Source organism: Schistocerca cancellata, chromosome 2, assembly GCF_023864275.1.
Source record: "Schistocerca cancellata isolate TAMUIC-IGC-003103 chromosome 2, iqSchCanc2.1, whole genome shotgun sequence".
Classification (NCBI taxonomy): Eukaryota; Metazoa; Arthropoda; class Insecta; order Orthoptera; family Acrididae; genus Schistocerca; species Schistocerca cancellata.
In genome coordinates, this window is record NC_064627.1 from 508318293 (window position 1) to 508338078 (window position 19786).

General features: G+C 38.5%; 1 protein-coding gene across 1 annotated transcript in view; it reads left to right on the forward strand.

Annotated features, from left to right (window-relative positions):
* Positions 1 to 19786, forward strand: part of LOC126162055 (cullin-3) — a 264745-nt gene that overhangs the window by 142422 nt on the left and 102537 nt on the right. The window contains exons 7-8 of the mRNA XM_049918298.1: positions 17558 to 17734; positions 19574 to 19744. Coding sequence (XP_049774255.1) covers positions 17558 to 17734; positions 19574 to 19744 — 348 coding nt within the window. The remainder of the gene's footprint in view (positions 1 to 17557; positions 17735 to 19573; positions 19745 to 19786) is intronic.

Genomic DNA, 19786 nt, shown 5'->3' on the forward strand with positions numbered 1-19786 from the left:
GTCTATACAAGGGCGATGTACTTGAGGGCAGTATTATGGAAATGGAAGAGGATGTAGATGAAGATGAAATGGGAGATGTGATACTGCGTGAAGAGTTTGACAGAGCACTGAAAGACCTAATTAGAAACAAGGCCCCGGGAGTAGACAACATTCCATTAGAACTACTGAGAGCCTTGGGAGAGCCAGTCCTGACAAAACTATACCATCTGGTGAGCAAGATGTATGAGACCTTCGAAATACCGTCGGACTTCAAGAAGAATATAATAATTCCAATCCCAAAGAAAGTAGGTGTTGACAGATGTGAAAATTACAGAACTATCAGTTTAATAAGTCACGGCTGCAAAATACTGACCCGAATTCTTTACAGACGAATGGAAAAACTAGTAGAAGCCGACCTTGGGGAAGGTCAGTTTGGATTCCGTAGAAATATCGGAACACGTGAGGCAATACTGACCCTACGACTTATCTTAGAAGATAGATTAAGGAAAGGCAAACCTACGTTTCTAGCATTTGTAGACTTAGAGAAAGTTTTTGACAATGTTGACTGGAATACTCTCTTTCAAATTCTGAAGGTGGCAGGGGTAAAATACAGGGAGCGAAAAGCTATTTACAATTTGTACAGAAAGCAGATGTCAACTATGAGAGTCGAGGGGTATGAAAGGGAAGCAGTGGTTGGCAAGGGAGTGAGACAGTGTTGTAGCCTCTCCCTGGTGCTATTCAATCTGTATATTGAGCAAGCAGTAAAGGAAACGAAAGAAAAGTTCGGAGTAGGTATTAAAATCCATGGAGCAGAAACAAAAACTTTGAGGTTCGCCGATGACATTGTAAATCTGTCAGAGACAGCAAAGGACTTGGAAGAGCAGTTTAATGGAATGGATAGTGTCTTGAAAGGAGGATATAAGATGAACATCAACAAAAGCAAAATGAGGATAATGGAAGGTAGTCGAATTAAGTTGGGTGATGCTACGGGAATTAGATTAGGAAATGAGACACTTAAAGTAGTAAAGGAGTTTTGCTATTTGGGGAGCAAAATAACTGATGATGGTCGAAGTAGAGAGGATATAAAATGGAGACTGGCAATGGCAAGGAAAACATTTCCGAAGAAGTGAAATTTGTTAACATTGAGTATTGATTTAAGTGTCAGGAAGTCGTTTCTGAAAGTATTTGTATGGTGTGTAGCCATGTATGGAAATGAAACATGGACGATAAGTAGTTTAGACAAGAAGAGAATAGAAGCTTTCGAAATGTGGTGCTACAGAAGAATGCTGAAGATTAGATGGGTAGATCACATAACTACTGAGGAAGTATTGAATAGGATTGGGGAGAAGAGAAGCTTGTGGCACAACTTGACTAGAAGAAGGGATCAGTTGGTAGGACATGTTCTGAGGCATCAAGGGATCACCAATTTAGTATTGGAGGGCAGTGTGGAGGGTAAAAATCGTAGAGGGAGACCAAGAGATGAATACACTAAGCAGATTCAGACGGATGTAGGTTGCAGTAGGTACTGGGAGAATAAGGAGCTTGCAAGGATAGAGTAGCATGGTGAGCTGCATCAAACCAGTCTGAGGACTGAAGACCACAACAACAAGAAGCACAACAATAATCTTGCCTTTTTTGTTGAAAAGAATTCACCTCTCTGGTTTTCATAAAAGAAATCTAAGAAATGCAAAGAGAGAATAGACCAAATCACTTGCTGGATCTACGTCCAGATACCTATCTGCTCATGGAGGAAATAAATAAGGTGAACAGAAGAAACAAGCAAAACATAAAATCTGGCTCTGGCATGCAGATAATTATTGATGTAGAGACTATAGACACAAGTGAAAACCATTGTGTATGTGACATGAATGAAGACTTTGATGTAACTGCTACTGAAAAGAAAGTAAAATAAAATAAAATCACAAAGATAGCAGTGATGAGAAAATTACTGAGAGTGGACATATTTTTGATGCATTTACTGTGACTCTTCATCCACTGATACTGCATATTGCCCAATACTTACAGGTCAGAATTGTGATTATTGAAAAGGGCGGTGAATATTAAAACAAGAAAGGGCCTTTCGAATATATTGAAAGACCCAGGTTTAATTTAGTTGTGGTTTTATTCGCATTTGAATGAAGCTAAATATGTAAGGGTCTAGAGGCTCCCACACGACCTTCATGGATTTTGATGAAATTTTGTATGAACAATCACACATGTTCTCAATGAACACTGGTAAAGTTTCAGTTTCAGAAATTCAATATTTTCAGAGATACAGTCACTTGTTTAAGACCATAGCACAGCTTTCTATAGTGCTTCCTTGAATTTTCAGCAACTTTGAGATGAGATATCTCTGTAAGTATTTGCATGAAAGAAACAAAACTTGGCCATCTTATACAACTTTTAGAACTCTTTAAAGTAAAATATTAAGAAAAGGATTTCTGAGAAATTTTTATATAGATAATTTGAAGGAAAGTTGGCCGAAAAAATAGCTGTTTAAAAAAAATGCGAACTTCAGTTTTTTATATCTCCAAAAGTAATTGTGGGATGTACACGAAACTTTGCACACCATATCTCACCAACACGAGGTCTTAGAATATAAAATTTAATTCTCCTATTGCTTTCCATTATTTCACAAATCTAGGGTAAAGTTGACAATTTTTCAGAAAGTTCTAAAAATGGGTATTTTTAGTCAAATTTTTCAAAAAAGTGTTTCCTCCAAACTCTTCTAAACTATGGTCATTAGAAAGAGCATATTCTAAACTATCTAGATAAGTGGATTTGGTTTTGCAATGCAAGCATATAAGGCCCTAAAAAGAAGCATTATCAAAGTGGTGCTCTCTCTCTCTCTCTCTCTCTCTCTCTCTCTCTCTCTCTCTCTCTCTCACACACACACACACACACACACACACACACACACACACAATTATTATTAATAATGAATGTAAATCGTAAAATTTATTTGCATAATCATCTAATTATTAGTTGCCTGTTTAATGATCAACACCAGCTTACTAATGGAATAGAAGTGTATAAATGAGTTGGTATAGTCCATGGTGGCTTAACCACTGCTAGTTTCATTTCACCTGAGAAAACCAGCATTCCCATTGCCATAGGGGCCACACCCGATAGCTTAACAACTACAGTCAAGGGTGGGTTTCTGTACCACAGGATCCCAAGCCTGATAGTGAAATTATTGAAGTGCCCTGTGTAAAATTAGAAGGCACTCTTGGGTTCCTTAAGTTGTTTCCTCTAACCTATTTCAATTTTTGATATGCTACATTAATTTTCTGATTAATATCAAGAGGAATGGTGTATTGCCGGCCAGACGAATTTACTGATGGAGCTGGAATAACTGCAATAATGTGGTGTTCTGGAAACCAGCACTTGTCACTTCTTTGTGGCCAATAAAATGAATTTGCTGGACCATGTGGGTGCATGAAGTTTATTAATGCATCCCTTTGCTCTGTGGAGCTCTAACAGATATTCCCAATCCACCACACGTTTTCATAGATGCGTGCAACATATTATCCTGGTTGGAGAGCAGACATTAATATGCCTCCTTCATTACTGTGACCCATTTTAGCTAGAAAAGATGAACAATCATTTGAAACTCTGCTGACCTGAATTGTTGTTTCATCAATAGGTAAAAAGTGATGATTTTCTCTAGTGCCTGCTACAGTTTGTCAAAGTTTAAACCTCTCTTCTTGTGGCACAATATGTTTTTCAATTTCATCTTTACTGACAAAAACAAATTTAATTCCATTAATGTTTTCAGAGCAGAAGTGAAACAGATCTAGGGGAGTAAGAATTTGTCCATTAAGTGGCCGTTGCAAGCTTGCTCTTGCTGCTAACCGCTTTGTTGTACCTCCAATCCCATCACAAGGTGATTTCCCTTGACTAGCAGCAAAAAAAATTCCATTCGGCTGTCATCCCAAAATCACTCTTATGATAGCACAAATTTAGGAAATTCTTGAAATTTTTAAATTGAGCACTGGAGTCATCACTGAAATAATGAATGTGGGATATCTGTGCAAACCGTGCTTTTATATATTTGATGAGCTCCTTGATAAAAACGTGAACTGTATTAGTGTCATGCAGCAAACAATTACTGATAGTGCAAAAACTTAGATTCTACTTTCTCATTTTTACTAAAGTAGATAACAGATGGATGAATTGTTGCTTGACTATTGTCCCAGTTGAAGCCTTGTACAGCATCCTGAATGATAAAAGAATAATTTTCTACAAAATCCATTAGGACAACAAGCTCTTCATCTTTCAGATGACATTTAAGGCCTTTAAGTTGCAAGCTTTGATGCTTGGCAATGTAATGATGGCATAACAGACTCCATATTTTATTTTTTACATCTTCAATCAATAAATTCATCCACTACCATTTGCTTAGTGTCCAGTGTGGCCCGATCGGTATGTATCCATTGCTTTAACACAATAACTTCCTGTGGCTCATGATCTGGAAATAGCTGGCAATTTCAGATGCTATAGCTTCGGGCCCAGGACACCTTTCACAGCGATGTAGCATGCACTGTTTAGAGTTCAAACTGCAAACTGTCTTGCTGAGAATCTCCTTATAATTTTCACATATACCAGCTCCACTAAGCATAAGCTCAACATTTTGGTGAATTGCACAGACACAAACTGCATGCATTCCAGCTGATCCTACTGTTACACACCGTTTGGGTCTAAGTTCACAAAACTTTGAGAACCCTATTTCTGGACCATTTATATTCTTATAGATAACATACATTTCCCATAAATTCCAAAGTAACAATCTTCTCTGCATGTATGTCTTTCTATCTAAAAGTCTAACCGAAATACTATCTTTTTTTTCCAGGGCACACCCTACTATACTCATCATCTTCAAAAAAATTTTGCACTCTACTAGCAACTTCTGCTGGTAATTTCCTGCTTTGCCTATTTCGGGAAGTGCCAGAATGCACTTCTCTGCCTTAAACTTCCGAGCATTCTTCACCATTCTTTCGGACACGCCGAGCTGAGCTGCTGTTTGTCTGACTGTCCAACTTACAGGTGCCAAGGTTAAAATTTGCATCTGTTCTTTATGAATTGCATTCTGCATCTTGGTTCTCAGTTCAGTCAGCAAATGTGCATAGTCGGCACAGTTTCCACATTCCTTAATTTCACTAACATCTTCAATTTGTCGGTTTACTCCCATTGCATTTACAATTCTGTTTTTAATCACTTTTTGAGCCTTTTGAATTTTCTTCTTCACATATTGGGGCTTATCTCTGTAGCTTACTGTTCTCTTCAGGGGTGAAATACCGATAGACAATAAGCTACTATTTAATTCTTCTTTTGGTGGAAAGTCCTCATCAGAATGTGATGATGAGGCTGATAAAGCTTCGTCCAAGTGTTTATTTAAGGTAGTCCTGCAAGCCGGACAAATTTTCTGACCTGGCTTTATGTTATTAACGAGCTGCTTCTTCAACATATCCTAGCTGTTTCAGTATTAAGAGTGCGAATTCCTACCTTAACGTTATGATTCACCTTTCCAAAGGGATTAAAACATTTTTTTTGTAACCTCTCATTTTGTGTCAATAACAGGGCTTCATGGTGTAGGCAAACTTGAGAGGTATTGTCCAGCTTTGCTTCAGAACGTCGGAACAACAACTCTCTTTCATCATCACTAAAATCTGCAAACAATTTTAAAGCAGCTTTTTTTGGCAAAGAAAGTGACATGACACTTTGTTCCACTATCTCCTTGCCCAATTGAGCAGGACGGTATGCTGTTCCCTTCTGCATCCATCTCTAATCAGTAACTAAATAATGTATTTGGCCTCCAAGTGCAAATTATAATCTGCTTAAATTTCAAACAAATTGCTACTGAATGAAATTATACACAATGTATAATACCAATGAAAAAATCTAATAAGAGATATATGCTGTAAAAAGCACAATCAAAACAATTTTTTGTAAATTAGATTACAAACTTTGATGGTCTTACGAATCACATAACAAGCTACACTCACTCAAGAGAACCCACTCACTATGCTGAAAACACACCACTGAAATACTGATTGTTCAAACAAGGCTCACAATAATGAAACAATCTGATTGTTAAAGTAATTGTTGCCATTATATTTTGTATAAACAGTGAATCTTGTGAATTTTCTCTGTGAAACTAGTGGATACGTATTTAGCAAGGTAGTAGGCTACATTTAAGTGTGATTAAATACAAAATTAAAACTCTTAGATGTTTAACCAACCAATTTCACATGCTTCCCTAATAACTTTAAGACAAAAATTCACAGGTTACAACACGGAAAAAGTGTTCAAACTTTCAGTGCGCGTCTTTGATGATGCTACTTTTTAGGGCTTTATATGCTTGCATTGCAAAACCAAATCCACTTATCTAGATAGTTTAGAATATGCTCTTTCTAATGACCATAATTTAGAAGAGTTTGGAGGAAACACTTTTTTGAAAATGTTGACTAAAATACCCATTTTTAGCACGTTCTGAAAAATCATCAACTTCACCCTAGATTTATGAAATAATGGAAAGCAATAGGAGAATTAAATTTTATATTCTAAGACCTTGTGCTGGTGAGTTATGGTGTGCAAAGTTTGATGTACATCCCACAATTACTTTTGGAGATATAAAAAACTAAAGTTCGCATTTTTTTTAAACAGCTATTTTTTCGCCCAACTTTGCTTCAAATTATCTATATGAAAATTTCTCAGAAATCCTTTTCTTAATATTTTAGTTTATAGAGCTCTAAAAGTTGTATAAGGTGGCCAAGTTTTGTTTCTTTCATGCAAATATTTACAGAGATATCTCAAAGTTGCTGAACATTCAAGGATGCACTATTGGAAGCTGTGCTATGGTTTCAAACAAGTGACTATATCTCTGCAAGTATTGAATTTCTGAAACTGAAACTTTACCAGTGTTCATGGAGAACGTGTGTGAATGTTCATACAAAATTTCATCAAAATCCATGATGGTCATGTGGGAACATTTCTCGATATTAGACCACTTGGCATGGAACGGCCCATAAGGAAATAGATGTTATCCTCACTAACAAAAAGGAACTGTGCTCTTTTTGCAGGTGATTACTTGCCTCCAAGGGCAATACCAACGAAAATAAATTTATTTCTATTTTCTCTGTGGTGGAAATTGAATCAAAAGATATCAGAGGATGAAACGTCACATGAACATCTGTCAAATGTAGAAGCATAGAAAACACACTCTGTGGGCTCGAAACATAATAAAACCATTGACAAAGATAATCAGAGTATTGTTGATGATGAGACCAAGAAATAGAGAAACATTTTTCGCTGCCTTTTAGGTATTACACTATTTTCAGCCCAGCAAAAACATGGTCATTGTGTAGACATGTCATTGGAAAACAGAGAAAATTTTGTAGAAGGTAGTGCAATTGATGGCAAGATAGGATCAGTGTCAGATGTACGTGGCGGAGAACAGTGGAAAAATTGAGAAGTCAATCCAGAAGTTCTGATTTTCTCCTATGCTAACCATTCCTTAAATCTTTGTAGAGTTCATGCATTATTATTTGTTCCCTCACCTGTTTGGAACTGTAGGGAAGGTATCTAAATTCTTCTCGTAATCTTCATATAGATGAGAATTAGTTGCAGGAAAGGGGACAGGAAAAAGTTGGAAGTAATTGTCTGATACTTGCTAGAGCACTTATCACAATTGACTTAGTCATAAAAGAAAGCATGGAAACAGTTGTGAGCAATTTGGAAGATTTGCGAGATCCATTCAAAGCCAACCATGATATTAGGTCTGCAGTGAGCTTTCTCCTTCCAGCTGTAAATTAGTTTTACCTTTTTGACATACATGAATTTTTCGCTCCATTTTAGATGAAGTTAATGTCGGCCAACAATGTCTACAGTTTCCAAAAATACTTTGGGAAAAGGGCTCTCCAAAATTAAAAACCCTGAATGAGCATTTTGTGGTGGGACGAGCTACAATTATATACAGTGCTGCTAGGTTTGGCAGTAAAAAAATGCACTGATATGGACTTTGACATGGACTGACGAGAGAGGAGGAGGGTAAATAAAACAGCGCTGGGTGAACTGGCTCATGATATTGGATTGTTGATTCAAGTAGTAGTTTACCAATCGATGTTTGAATGCAAAGGCCAATTTAGACAAGAATTGTCTCAATGATACATGGCCATGAAGGATGTTTGGTCATCCTGTGGTGAATACCAAGGTGTCGCTGTGTTCTATGACAGAGAGCAAAAGAATGAAAGCCCCATATAGTGTTTGATAAACTTTTATTTAACTTGATGTCCATAACTAATCCAAAGCAGTAAATAGTAAAAGTCATTAAGCTGGGCTGAGTCCATATATGCACAGTACTAGCAGAAGCTGGGTGTTGAGGCACAATGAGTAGACCATGGGCTAGGCTAGACTAGACAGACCAAGAGGTGCGACTTGCGGTGTCCTTCAACTTGGATCCGTGGTGGGGCTGACTGCAGATTGGCTGTGCAATCACATGGTTGTGCCAATTTCAGAACATGGACTGGCTTGGCATGGTATTGATGGTGAACAATACCCCATTCCTGCCCCTACCACCCCCCCCACCCCACCCCACCCCACCCCACCCCAAACCTCTTTGCCACCATTGTGTTCTTCTGCCACCAGAAATGAAGGCTGGGGTGAGGGTGGGGAGGTAGTCTGGATGCAGGTGGCACTGAAGAGGCAGTTGCCAACCTTCATTTGCAAATGGATAGAAACACAGGCTAAAGAAACAGTTCAAGGGTGCTTAATCGCACCCAAGAACAGTGCATCTTCTTCAGTTTGTGGAGGTGCAGTGTCGACTTTGTGGTCCACCCAACTCCACCGAATGGCGGCAGAGTGAAGAAAGTCCGAGATCCATCTCTTGTAGCCTGAGTTGTTGCCGTTGCAATAATAGTGACAGCACTGCATTGACAACCAAGGGCTCCATGTAGGGTGCTAGTAGTGCAGAACCCAAGGGAGGTGCAGGAAGCGAAGTCTGTGGTCCCTTTTGTCACTGACTCTGCAAATGAAAAATTTGTGGCAGGATCATGTAACACACAAAATCAAAGTTGATTCTGAAGGCGCTTTTGCAACCTATTGGGACCCTGTACAACATATAGTGAGCGCCACAAGACTAGTGATAACACCTTGTTACCAGTGCCTGCGTCAGACAAAAACAGAGCAAATCATGCCATTAAACTCAGAGCAGTGCAGAGGACGGACGGACAGCTACAAAGAATGCAACAGCTGAAGGTGTCCATTGTCAGTGTCCAGTATGAAAGCAAGAATCTTCTGGGACATCGAACACCAAATCAGTGCCAGTTGGGAGGTGAGAAAGACTGCCAGCAGTAGAATGCGTAGCTGTTGGTCTGTACACAGTTTCTTACCGATAATTGGGGAGGAGCAGATACCAACACTGCAGCTTTTTCGTCTTGCATGGAGCGATTGACTCTGAAGGGCTGAACAATGACATGGGAGGCTTTGGTCCGTCACAAAGTTGATCTTCCTGCCATATAGATATTGGTGGAATTTAGTCATATAAGGTAGCAAGAGCTTTCATCTTAATCTGTGAATAGTTGCATTGAGCTTCAATTAAGAGTTTGGATGTGAAGCCAAGTGGCCTGTCCAATGATCAAACTCGGTGCGAGAGAACAGTGCTGATTCTGTAAGAGGGTGTATCAACCGCCAACATGACGAGCTTAGTGGGATCAAAATGTACCAAACAGTAATCCCTCAATAAAGCCTCTTTCAGTTTCAGAAATGTAATTTGATGCTCCATAGTCCACTCAGGCGGTGCATTCCTCTATCAGAAATTTAATAAGTGAGTTTAACCAACACGCTATGGAATTGACCAACCTTCTGAGGAGCTGGAAGTTCCCGACAGCCGTTAAGTGTGACTGCAAAGGGGAATACTCTGACTGTTCATAATGTGTTCCAAATATTCAATCTCAGCCTGTTAGAAGGAGCTCATGATTTATTTACACTTTAACCTAGCATCTGAGAGGTTCTAAACAACTTCCTGAAATTGGAAAGATGTTCTTCCGGAGCATGACATAAAACTATGATTCTGTCTAAATAGTTCATACAAGAAGGAACCATAGCAGTCAACTGTTTTAAGTAACATTGAACATTGCAGGTATGGACTGACTGCAAAGGGCAACAGCAGAAATTTAAATGACCCCATGTGGGTGTTGATCACAAAAGCTAGTTGGGATTGTTCATCCAAGGCAAGCTGCAAATAAGTGTCAGAGATCAGTCTTGGGGAAGAGGTGACCTGCACCAGGCTTGCCCATGAGTTTGTCAGACCCTGAAAAAGGAAGAAAGTCAATCACAGTCTGTGGATTTACCACTGTCTTGAAATCTACACACAAGTGTAATTTGCCATATGGCCACTTCATAAACACAAAAGGGGATGTCTAATGACTGGCTGTTACAGGGGAAATCACACCACTGTCCTGCAAAGAGAAGAGTTCTTGTGCCACTTGATCTGTTATAGCATGAGTGATGAACTATGCCTGTCAAACCCGTGGTTTGCATATTGTCTTTCATGGTAATGCGGGCCTTGAAATTGTTAGCTTTGCATAGGTTATCTTGGAAAATGTCACAAAATTCAGCAAAATATCAAAGCAATCAATACTAAAAATATTTTCAATTTCATATTAGCACAAAACTGTAAACAATACTTTTTTTAACATTTACAAAATGTAGCAGGTAGGCTGCAAGTATCTTGGCCAGGAATATCATGACAATCGTTTGCAGAAATAGTTGTATGTGGCTTAGCTTGGGCTTGCCTAACAGTTTGTATGTGCGTCTGTTCAAGAGTGTCACAGATGCGCCAGTGCCTACTTGCATACGTATTTTCTGTTTGGCAATCTACTAATGGAAAAAGTTTGACTTCTTCACTGTCACCCTTGAGTTTCACTGAGCAGCACTAGAATCTCTACTTCACTTTGAAAATATTGCATTTCCTGATCCATCAGAGAATGTGCAGAGTGCTTGTCAGATATGCGTTTCTGCAAAGAGACAGATTGAACATTTATGTCCTTGCCTGCCACAATGGTAGTCCTAGCAAGGGCACATCTGCTGCTTGTGTGCCATGAAACATCGAGGCAGGATTTAAACCTGCTAGCCTGCTGCCTAGCATTCTGGTGTTGTTCACGATGCTGCCCTTGCTGTGACTTTGCATTCTGTGGCATGCGAAAACGCAGGGCGCAGCTGTTTATCATTACTTTGAGCCACACAAAGAGGAGCAGAATAGTAGTCTACCACAGCACTAATGTTAGTCCTGATGCTCCACTAATTCCAAAACCTTTTGCAAACTAGGGTCAGGATACTTAAGAATCGGTTCATGTTTACAAGGATCTGACACATTGCATAATGGCGTCACTAATCTTGGCATCACTACAGTAGTGTCTGCACTCATGTTAGAATTTGCACTGCCGCATAAGTCCTCGTAAGTCAGCACCGAGTGCTTGTGTGTCTAATTGAAATGCCTGCACAAGCGAAAGAATGTGTAATGCACAGCTGTCACATTAATCTGCTCAAAGTAGTACTTGTCTAGCCCAGCATTTAGTTCATAAGGAACATTTTCAGTGAGCAGGGCTGTGGGGGGAAAAGTTTGCAGGCCAATCGGTACACTGAAACACCAACTGTTGGGAGAAAATATGGTTGCCTGTCCCTGCCATCAGTGTGATTCCCCTGGAAGTGCGAGGTGAGCTGTGTGCGGTACTCAAACCATTCCTCTTGTTGAGAATCAAATGCATGGAATGGCAGTGCAGAAACAGGCTCTGCCTGCTGTGGTGGTGCTGTTTGCTAGCATCACTAGCAGTCTGTTTATGGAGTCTGTAAGCTGTTGCAACTGCTGAGTGTGTAACTGAATAATCAGAGTTAATAACAGTTCTGCCTAGGCTCCAGCCACGATCAATGTGAGAGAAGGGGGGAGGGGGGGAAGCTTGCTTACAAATACAGCACAGCCACTAAGCTATGGTGGGATAATGTGCTAATTGAAGTCACTATACAAAGCATCCTTCAAAATAGTACAAGATTCAGGGTGAATGTTCTCTAAGACAAAACGATGTTAGCACACAGAAGGAATGCGACAGGCAAGCACGGCAAGAAGTAATAAATGCTCTCGTGGAAACCAAAAACAGCAAACCCAATGTTCTTGGCAGGAAGCAAGACAACCAACTGAATGTTGTCCCCAATGTTCTATTTTGACTAGAAGTTGGACCACGCGGCAAATAAACATAGTTTTACCTCATCACCGGTTGTTTATTTCTCCCATGGTGGATGCCAAGGAGTTGGTGGGTTCTGTGACAGATAGCACTAGAATGAAATTCACATACAGTGTTTGATATACTTTCAATTAACGCGGTTTCCAATATCAAGTCCAAAACAGTAAACAGTAAACGTCCTTGAGCAGAGGAAGAGTCTGCATATCCGCAACAGTAGCAGAGCCTAAGCGTTGAGGCACAACATTATACTGCACAACAGTATACTGTGAACTAGACTAGACGAGACAGACAGGGAAGTGTGGTGTACAGCATCCTTTAAGTCGGCTCCATGGCAGTGCTGGCCGAATGGGCTGATGAGGGCGTGTCTCGTAGCCGGCTGCAGATTGGCTGTGCATTCACATGGCTGCTGCCAACTTTGGCCCATGGACTGGTTTGGCATGGTATTGATGGCAAACAATACCACAAAGAAAATCAAAATTTTCCAAATTTTTGAAACAAAATTTATACTTGAAGCTTTCAGTGACACTCTGGCTTAGCACTGGAGAATCGGGTAGAAATTTGTGGCGAGTTTGATAACTAACAGGTACTGCAAGAAATAAAAAGGTATCGTAGGCATCTGCTTACAGCCGATACAAATGTGGTTGTTGCCGCTAGAGGGACAGCATAAGAAATCCTTCAACTTATAATTAAATGGGACTTCAGTGAATCATTATCCTGTGCATCACTTATAATCCAATACTTCTTGATCATTTGTGTCTCAGTTGCATCGTGCTAGAGAAGTTTTCTGAACTGAAACTAATAAAAAAATTTTCTTCACTCTACAGTGAATTGAAAATGACTAGCCAATATCGCCATTTTATCAATTTAAAGAAAAGATCCAAATTAAATAGATTTCAACAACATTTGAGAATTTCAGTTAAATGAAGGTGTGAAAACATGTAGCATGTGTAGCAGTATCAATAATAACTATCTCGTGCTATGGTTACTACACTAATGGATATTAAACTAATTATACATGCTTTATTTCCAGACACACAAAACAAAAGGTAATTTCATTGTTCTATTCTTTATTGTTTCTTTGTACTCTACCTGGTGGTCACTGTGCTACATGCTGATTAATATTCTAAGTTTCTCACCTGTGTCTTTAAGTATGTATATTACAATTATTAGAGCGTAGAGTAAAATGGTATGTATATTTGATGTTTTTTTGCCAGCCGATTCACATTTTACAAAATGTACGCTACATAGTCTGCAACTTCTAAGTAGTCCTGGGGCCTCATTTAGCTTGCTACCTCGGGTCTCTGATGGGCTTAGTTCACTGGGCTATTTATATTTCCACCAATGGTACTGTACTTTCAGTATTTTAATATATAATTGTTATTTCAGTGCACTGGCTTTCAAATCATGTCCATACAGCCATATCAGTAGTGGAAAGACAATACTCCAATATGCCAGTGTGTTAGAAGTGACTTCTGTGTCAGTAATGGCAATAGGAAAGTAAGGACAACGCAACACCCAGTCACAGAGTGGAGAAAATCTCATACCTGGCTGGGAATCGGACCCAGGTCCTTCCGATTAGCAATCTGTTGAACTTATCCCGCAGCTACTGAGGCGGCCTGCTGTACTATACATTGTCAGATGACAACATTCTGACACCGTGATAAGGCTGTAGTGCTGAACAGCTGAAATACAACTCTGACATTGAAGAAGTATGTGATAGTTCCCACTTCGTTTTGTGTTTGGTTTGCCCTTGTCTGTAGTGAAAGATATTCCTCCAGACTTTCAAGGCACCCAGAAATTTTATGTTGTTCTATCTGACAAGTCTGTGGAGACTATTTCTGCACTTGTCAGTCCATTACATTTTGGGCTGGGTTCAGTTCCCAAAGTTGTTGAAGGAGACTGAGTTGATTTTCACTGTCAAAAAAAGGTAAATATACAGATCAACAGGAACATTATGACAACCTACCTAATAGTCGGTTTGTCCATCTTTGACATGGGTGACGTTGGAGAAATGTTACGGCATGGAAGCAGTGAGGCTTTGGTACGTCTCTGGATGGGGCTGGCACCACATCTGCATGTATAAACTCTGATGCCACATTCAGTCACATTCCAGATGTGTTCAATCAGGTTCATATATGCCAGGTTGGGGGGCCAGCACATCAATGGAACTCACCACTGTTTTCTTTGAACCACCCCATCACACTCCTGGCCTTGTCACATGTCACATTATCTTGTTGAGAAGTACCATTGCTATTGAGAAACATGATTGTTATCAAGGGGTTTACATGGTCTGCAACCAGTGTATGATTCTCCTTGGCCATCATGGTGCTATGCTCGAGCTCCACTTGACCCATGAATGCCCGCTTGAGTGTTCCCCAGAGCATAAGGGAGCCACCGCCAGCTTGTCTCCGTTCCATGCGTGTGCAGGTGTTGAGGAGCTGTTTCCCTGGAAGACGACGAATTCACACCCCTCCCCATTGGTATGATGAAGGTATCGAATCTTCATCAGATCATACAACACTCTTCCAGTGTGCCAAAGTTCGGTGTCTGTCATCATGTGCCCATTTCAGTCATAGCTTCAGATGCTGTGGAGGCCCATTGTTATGAGCATTCGGTGCTCTGCACATTCACACACATTTTTTACTCTGCCCAGCATTAAAGTCTGATGTTACTTCCACCACAGTTCACCATCTGCCCTGTGTTACCAGTCTGCCCAGCCAAGGAAGTCCAACATATATAAAGAGGGGTGGCTGCCCAACCCCCATGACGTTGAACGTGGTTTCACCTTGGTTTCGCCAAGTGTTGAAGACACTCAACACAGCACTCCTTGTACACCCGACAAGTCGTGCATTTTCCGAAATGTTTGTGTGAGCTCTTGGGCCATCACGATCTGCCATTAGTCAATCTCGGATAGGTCACACACCTTCCCCATTCTACACACATAGCATGCTCACTGATGCTACATTTCACCATGCATGTGTCTGACTAGCATTCTTTCCTCGCCAGGTGATACTGCTATTGCCTGATTGGTTTTATATCGATAGTAGGATAATGGTCGTGATGTTCTAGCTGATCAGTGTAGTATCTTCACAGACAGTTGTTATAATGTTGTCACGTTCAGCTACGTAGGAAAAATCCTTAAAAATGATGTTCCATCACATGTCACATTAATAGAACAGCTGGCTTATGTATTAATAGAATTAAAGAAATCATACACTGTTACTACTTGCATTCATAAATGTTCATAATTTGTCTACATGTAACAGTGTCATTTATACCTTCTTGTTATGTTGCAATTGTGAAACCCAAGCAACAGTTCTGAATTATAAGGTTTAAAATTAAAACGGCAATCAGCCACAAGCATGGATTTAAAAAGGTTATTTAAATAAAACCTATTGATGGTTTCAGATTTATTGCAAATAATTCTTACATTTTTTCCTTGTTTTCCTGCCGATGTCATTGTCATGTTTTGTACTCATGACTGGTTTTGTGCTCTAAGATAAACAAAAAGTTCTAAGTGAGAAGATTATGAATTTAAACAAAAATTTGGCATTGAAAATGATTGAAGATCTTTGAAACAGTTCATAATAATGTTAGACTTAACTACACTGAGGTGGTAGTTAATTGTACATGTCACTGCATTCCTTTTGGCAATTTAACAGCTTAGATAAGAGTCTCTGTTGACTTCAGAAGTGCAAAATGAAGCTTTGCATCAGTCTGAGACACATGCTTGGATAGCAAAATTGGCAGTGCCCTGCTTGTGGGAAGACAAGGGCCCCAGTTTCAGTCCTGGCCAGGCACACAGACTTAACTTGCCTCAGATGATCAGTTTGTTCACAACTAATGGTTAATTATCATAATCATGATCATCATAGTCATAATTTTTCTACTCAAGCAAGTGAGGTGCAGTTGTAGATCATCCACAAAACAGTGATTTGACTTTTCTAAATGTTAAATGGTTTCAGAATAAATGAATACATCAGTTGTAACATTGACCATTCCACTGAACAAACTTGAATGCCACAGTGATAAGGAAATAATCAAGAAATAAATTAAATCTCAGGACTTCCAAAAATGAATCTCTCTCTCTCTCTCTCTCTCTCTCTCTCTCTCTCTCTCTCTCTCTCTCTCCCTCCCCCCCCTCTCCCTCCCTCCCCTTTTTTTAATGAAGTAAAATAGAAGTAAAAGAAAGAGTTATAAATGAGAACTGTTTTATGCAATGATTTTTTTAAAAACTTCAAATGGATTTGAGTGTGAATCAGTGCCCTGAGTGGCCGGCCACGGTGGTCTAGCGTTTCAGGCGCTCAGTCCGGAACCGCGCGACTGCTACGGTCGCAGGTTCGAATCCTGCCTCGGGCATGGATGTGTGATGTCCTTAGGTTAGTTAGGTTTAAGTAGTTCTAAGTTCTAGGGGACTGATGACCACAGATGTTAAGTCCCATAGTGCTCAGAACCATTTGAACCATAGTGCCCTGAGTGTTCAATCAGCACTTGTTATGCTTCTCCATCCATGGCCATGAATTCAAACGTATAAGTGATTCTTACAGAAGTGAAACTTGACTAACTACTAAAACTGAAGATTTATTGTGTTCTAAGAATGTTCGTGTAGATGCTCACTGTGTCTGTCAGTGTAGTCTTTGTCCTGTTAGAAATTAGTGCTCAAGATCTAGCATGACAGGCAATATATCAAGAATGCTTTCAGTTGAAACTGCACTGCTTAACCCAGGAAGACATTGTGTTAAACATTTTTTTCAGTCCAGAAAGTTGAAATTGATGGTTCATATTGCAGCCAGTCATGAAACATTGTTCATCAGCTTACTACAAAAAAGAACTTCCATATTTATACATATCAGTAGAAGTGAAAAGAAGTGGAGATGTGGGGGGAAAAAAGGAGTCTACAAAGCACCTCTGAAGTATTTCTCATACATCAAGTAACTGTTTGTGGGTACTATGTGTATTAGTTTAGTAGCTCTGCTGTTGCATACAACTTGAACACAAGTGGTTTGAGATTATTAAAATCCGTACTTTTAACAACGAACCTATTACTTTATTTTATCAAAACCGTCAGAACAACCCTTCTAGAAACAATGCACTGTTTGTATCCAAGATATATTTCCAATATTGTATCCAGCACATCACAGCTTTTTATTTCTGAATATTTGAAATACCCATTATAATTCATAGTTAAATTAAATCAAAAGTGATTTTAATGCATATTTCAGTTTGTGTTAAATTATTTGTAATCTCACTTTTGTTTTGATTTTCAGTCAGAATTTTCTTTTCTTCCCACTGAAAAATTTGTTACTGAATGTTTCTTTTTTTTTTTTTTTTGTTTGTTACAGAACTTACTTGACCTGAAGGACAGGTTTGATCATTTCCTTCACAATTCATTTAATAATGATAAAATATTTAAGCAGATGATTGCGTCAGACTTCGAACATTTTCTCAATTTAAATCCAAAGTCACCAGAATATTTATCATTATTTATTGATGACAAACTAAAGAAGGGAGTAAAAGGGGTGAGTATCATGTATTGGCACCTATGTATCTCAAACATTAAAATATTTCAGTGTCAAATATTAAACAGCTGTTGTTGACAGAATTTCTTGTGTAAAATTCACCAGTCATTTTGCTTGTTATGTAGAGTCAATGTGGTATTTATCTTTCGGAATTGTAGAAGGCAGAATGTTGATTCTTGAATGATATTCAACAAGTCAAGATAGTTCAGTTGCTGATCTTCCAATAGATAACATAGTTTGTATCTCTGGAGCAAACACTGTGGTGTCCATGAGTAATATCACTAAATAAACTATAGAAGGAATATCATATAAATTATATTATTTTTACATCAGTTCATTAAAAAACATGAACTTCACTCTGTGTTTGCTTCCAGATTAAAATATATTTGTGAATTAATTGTGTTATTTGTATGTATTAAATCTAGTTTGAAATTTTCTTTGAGGCTACACTGTGCAAATGAATATGATCACTGACTAAAGTAGCATTACACATTTTCATCACATTAAGAACATGGGTAATTGTAAATATAGCTAACCACATGTTGAAATTATATTATTGAATTTCACTTTGTTGTGATGGGTTGAAGTCAGTAAAATGGAAAAGAAATGGTCCAAGTTGAGAGCAAAATAGATGGCCAAAAAAGTATGACCTAAGACAACCCTGGAAATGAGATTGTCTCTTGCATGATGACATTTCAAAATTGTGGCTTTACGTGTTACTTTACCAGTAATAACCAAACTCCCATGTATAAGACAACTTCAAACATGTAATACGTTATAAAGTAACTTAATGTATGAAGTATTTGACTCTGTTTGTAGATGGAATACCCTTAGCATGTTAGCTTTATTAGTTTTGGATTATTCATTCACAGACTAATGAAAAAATAGAAATACTAATGTCTGAAATTTATGCTTAATTTTAAGAAAAGCTAGTTCTTCACCCATCTCAGTGTTGATGAAGTCATATCTCCTGAACTGAAATGTGTCATACAGTCATATAATTTTGCGGGTACTTCCAGTGGTATATGTAGATAATGTTTGCAAACTGTGTTGTGAATGTAGTTAGTAAGGAAATAATAAATAAAAATACTATACCTAATGCTGAAGTTCTATGACATGAACAGTGAAACATGTAGTAAATGATAAACTTTTTTTCCTTTCCTGCAGGTGTCAGTGAGAAAAACTTTGAAAAAAGTTTAAAATTATTTGTGAAGTTCGTTGAAAGTCACTAAGTGCTTTCATTCTCTAATGTTGGACGAATTTAGTCAGTATAATTTGCATGCCATGAGCTATGCTGCCTTAAGACATATACACAGTGTATATCTATAATACTCCACTTATTGTGGTATACCTTTAACATCAAACAAGTAATTTGTGACAGCATTTTAAATTTTTAAATTAGGTCAGTGACTAGATGAGATACTTAAAATCAAATTTGTGTTGCCACTGGAAGCCGTCAGATAGGAGACATTTTAGAGACCAACTACAGAATAGCTACTGAATTTACTGAGACTGTGGGAGGCCAGTAATTATCTTTCATTTTATTTGTTGATGCTTTTTATGAATATTTGCTAAACAATATCATGTAAATTGGTATTACTAGTTTCCCTTTAACAATACCCAAACCACAAAATTGTGAGCATGTTCACATTTTTTTTGACCTGATTGACTTTAACAATTGAAGTAGAATGATGTCTTTAAAGCTTTTGCTAGTGGTAGTTCTGCAATAGAGATTAGACTTCCTGCATCTTACAAAGTAATATACATGATTATTAAATGTTGTAAAAAATTTTCTCTCATATATGTACCATTGAAGCTTATGTTTTGTTTATTTTACAGATGACTGAACAGGAAATTGAGATGGTACTTGACAAGACTATGGTCCTTTTTAGGTTTTTACAAGAGAAAGATGTGTTTGAAAGATATTATAAGCAACATTTAGCCAAAAGATTATTGCTTAATAAATCAGTTAGTGATGATAGTGAGAAAAACATGATCTCGAAGTTAAAGGTACCGTATTCTTCATTCTGTGATTCTTGTCTTCTTGTAATT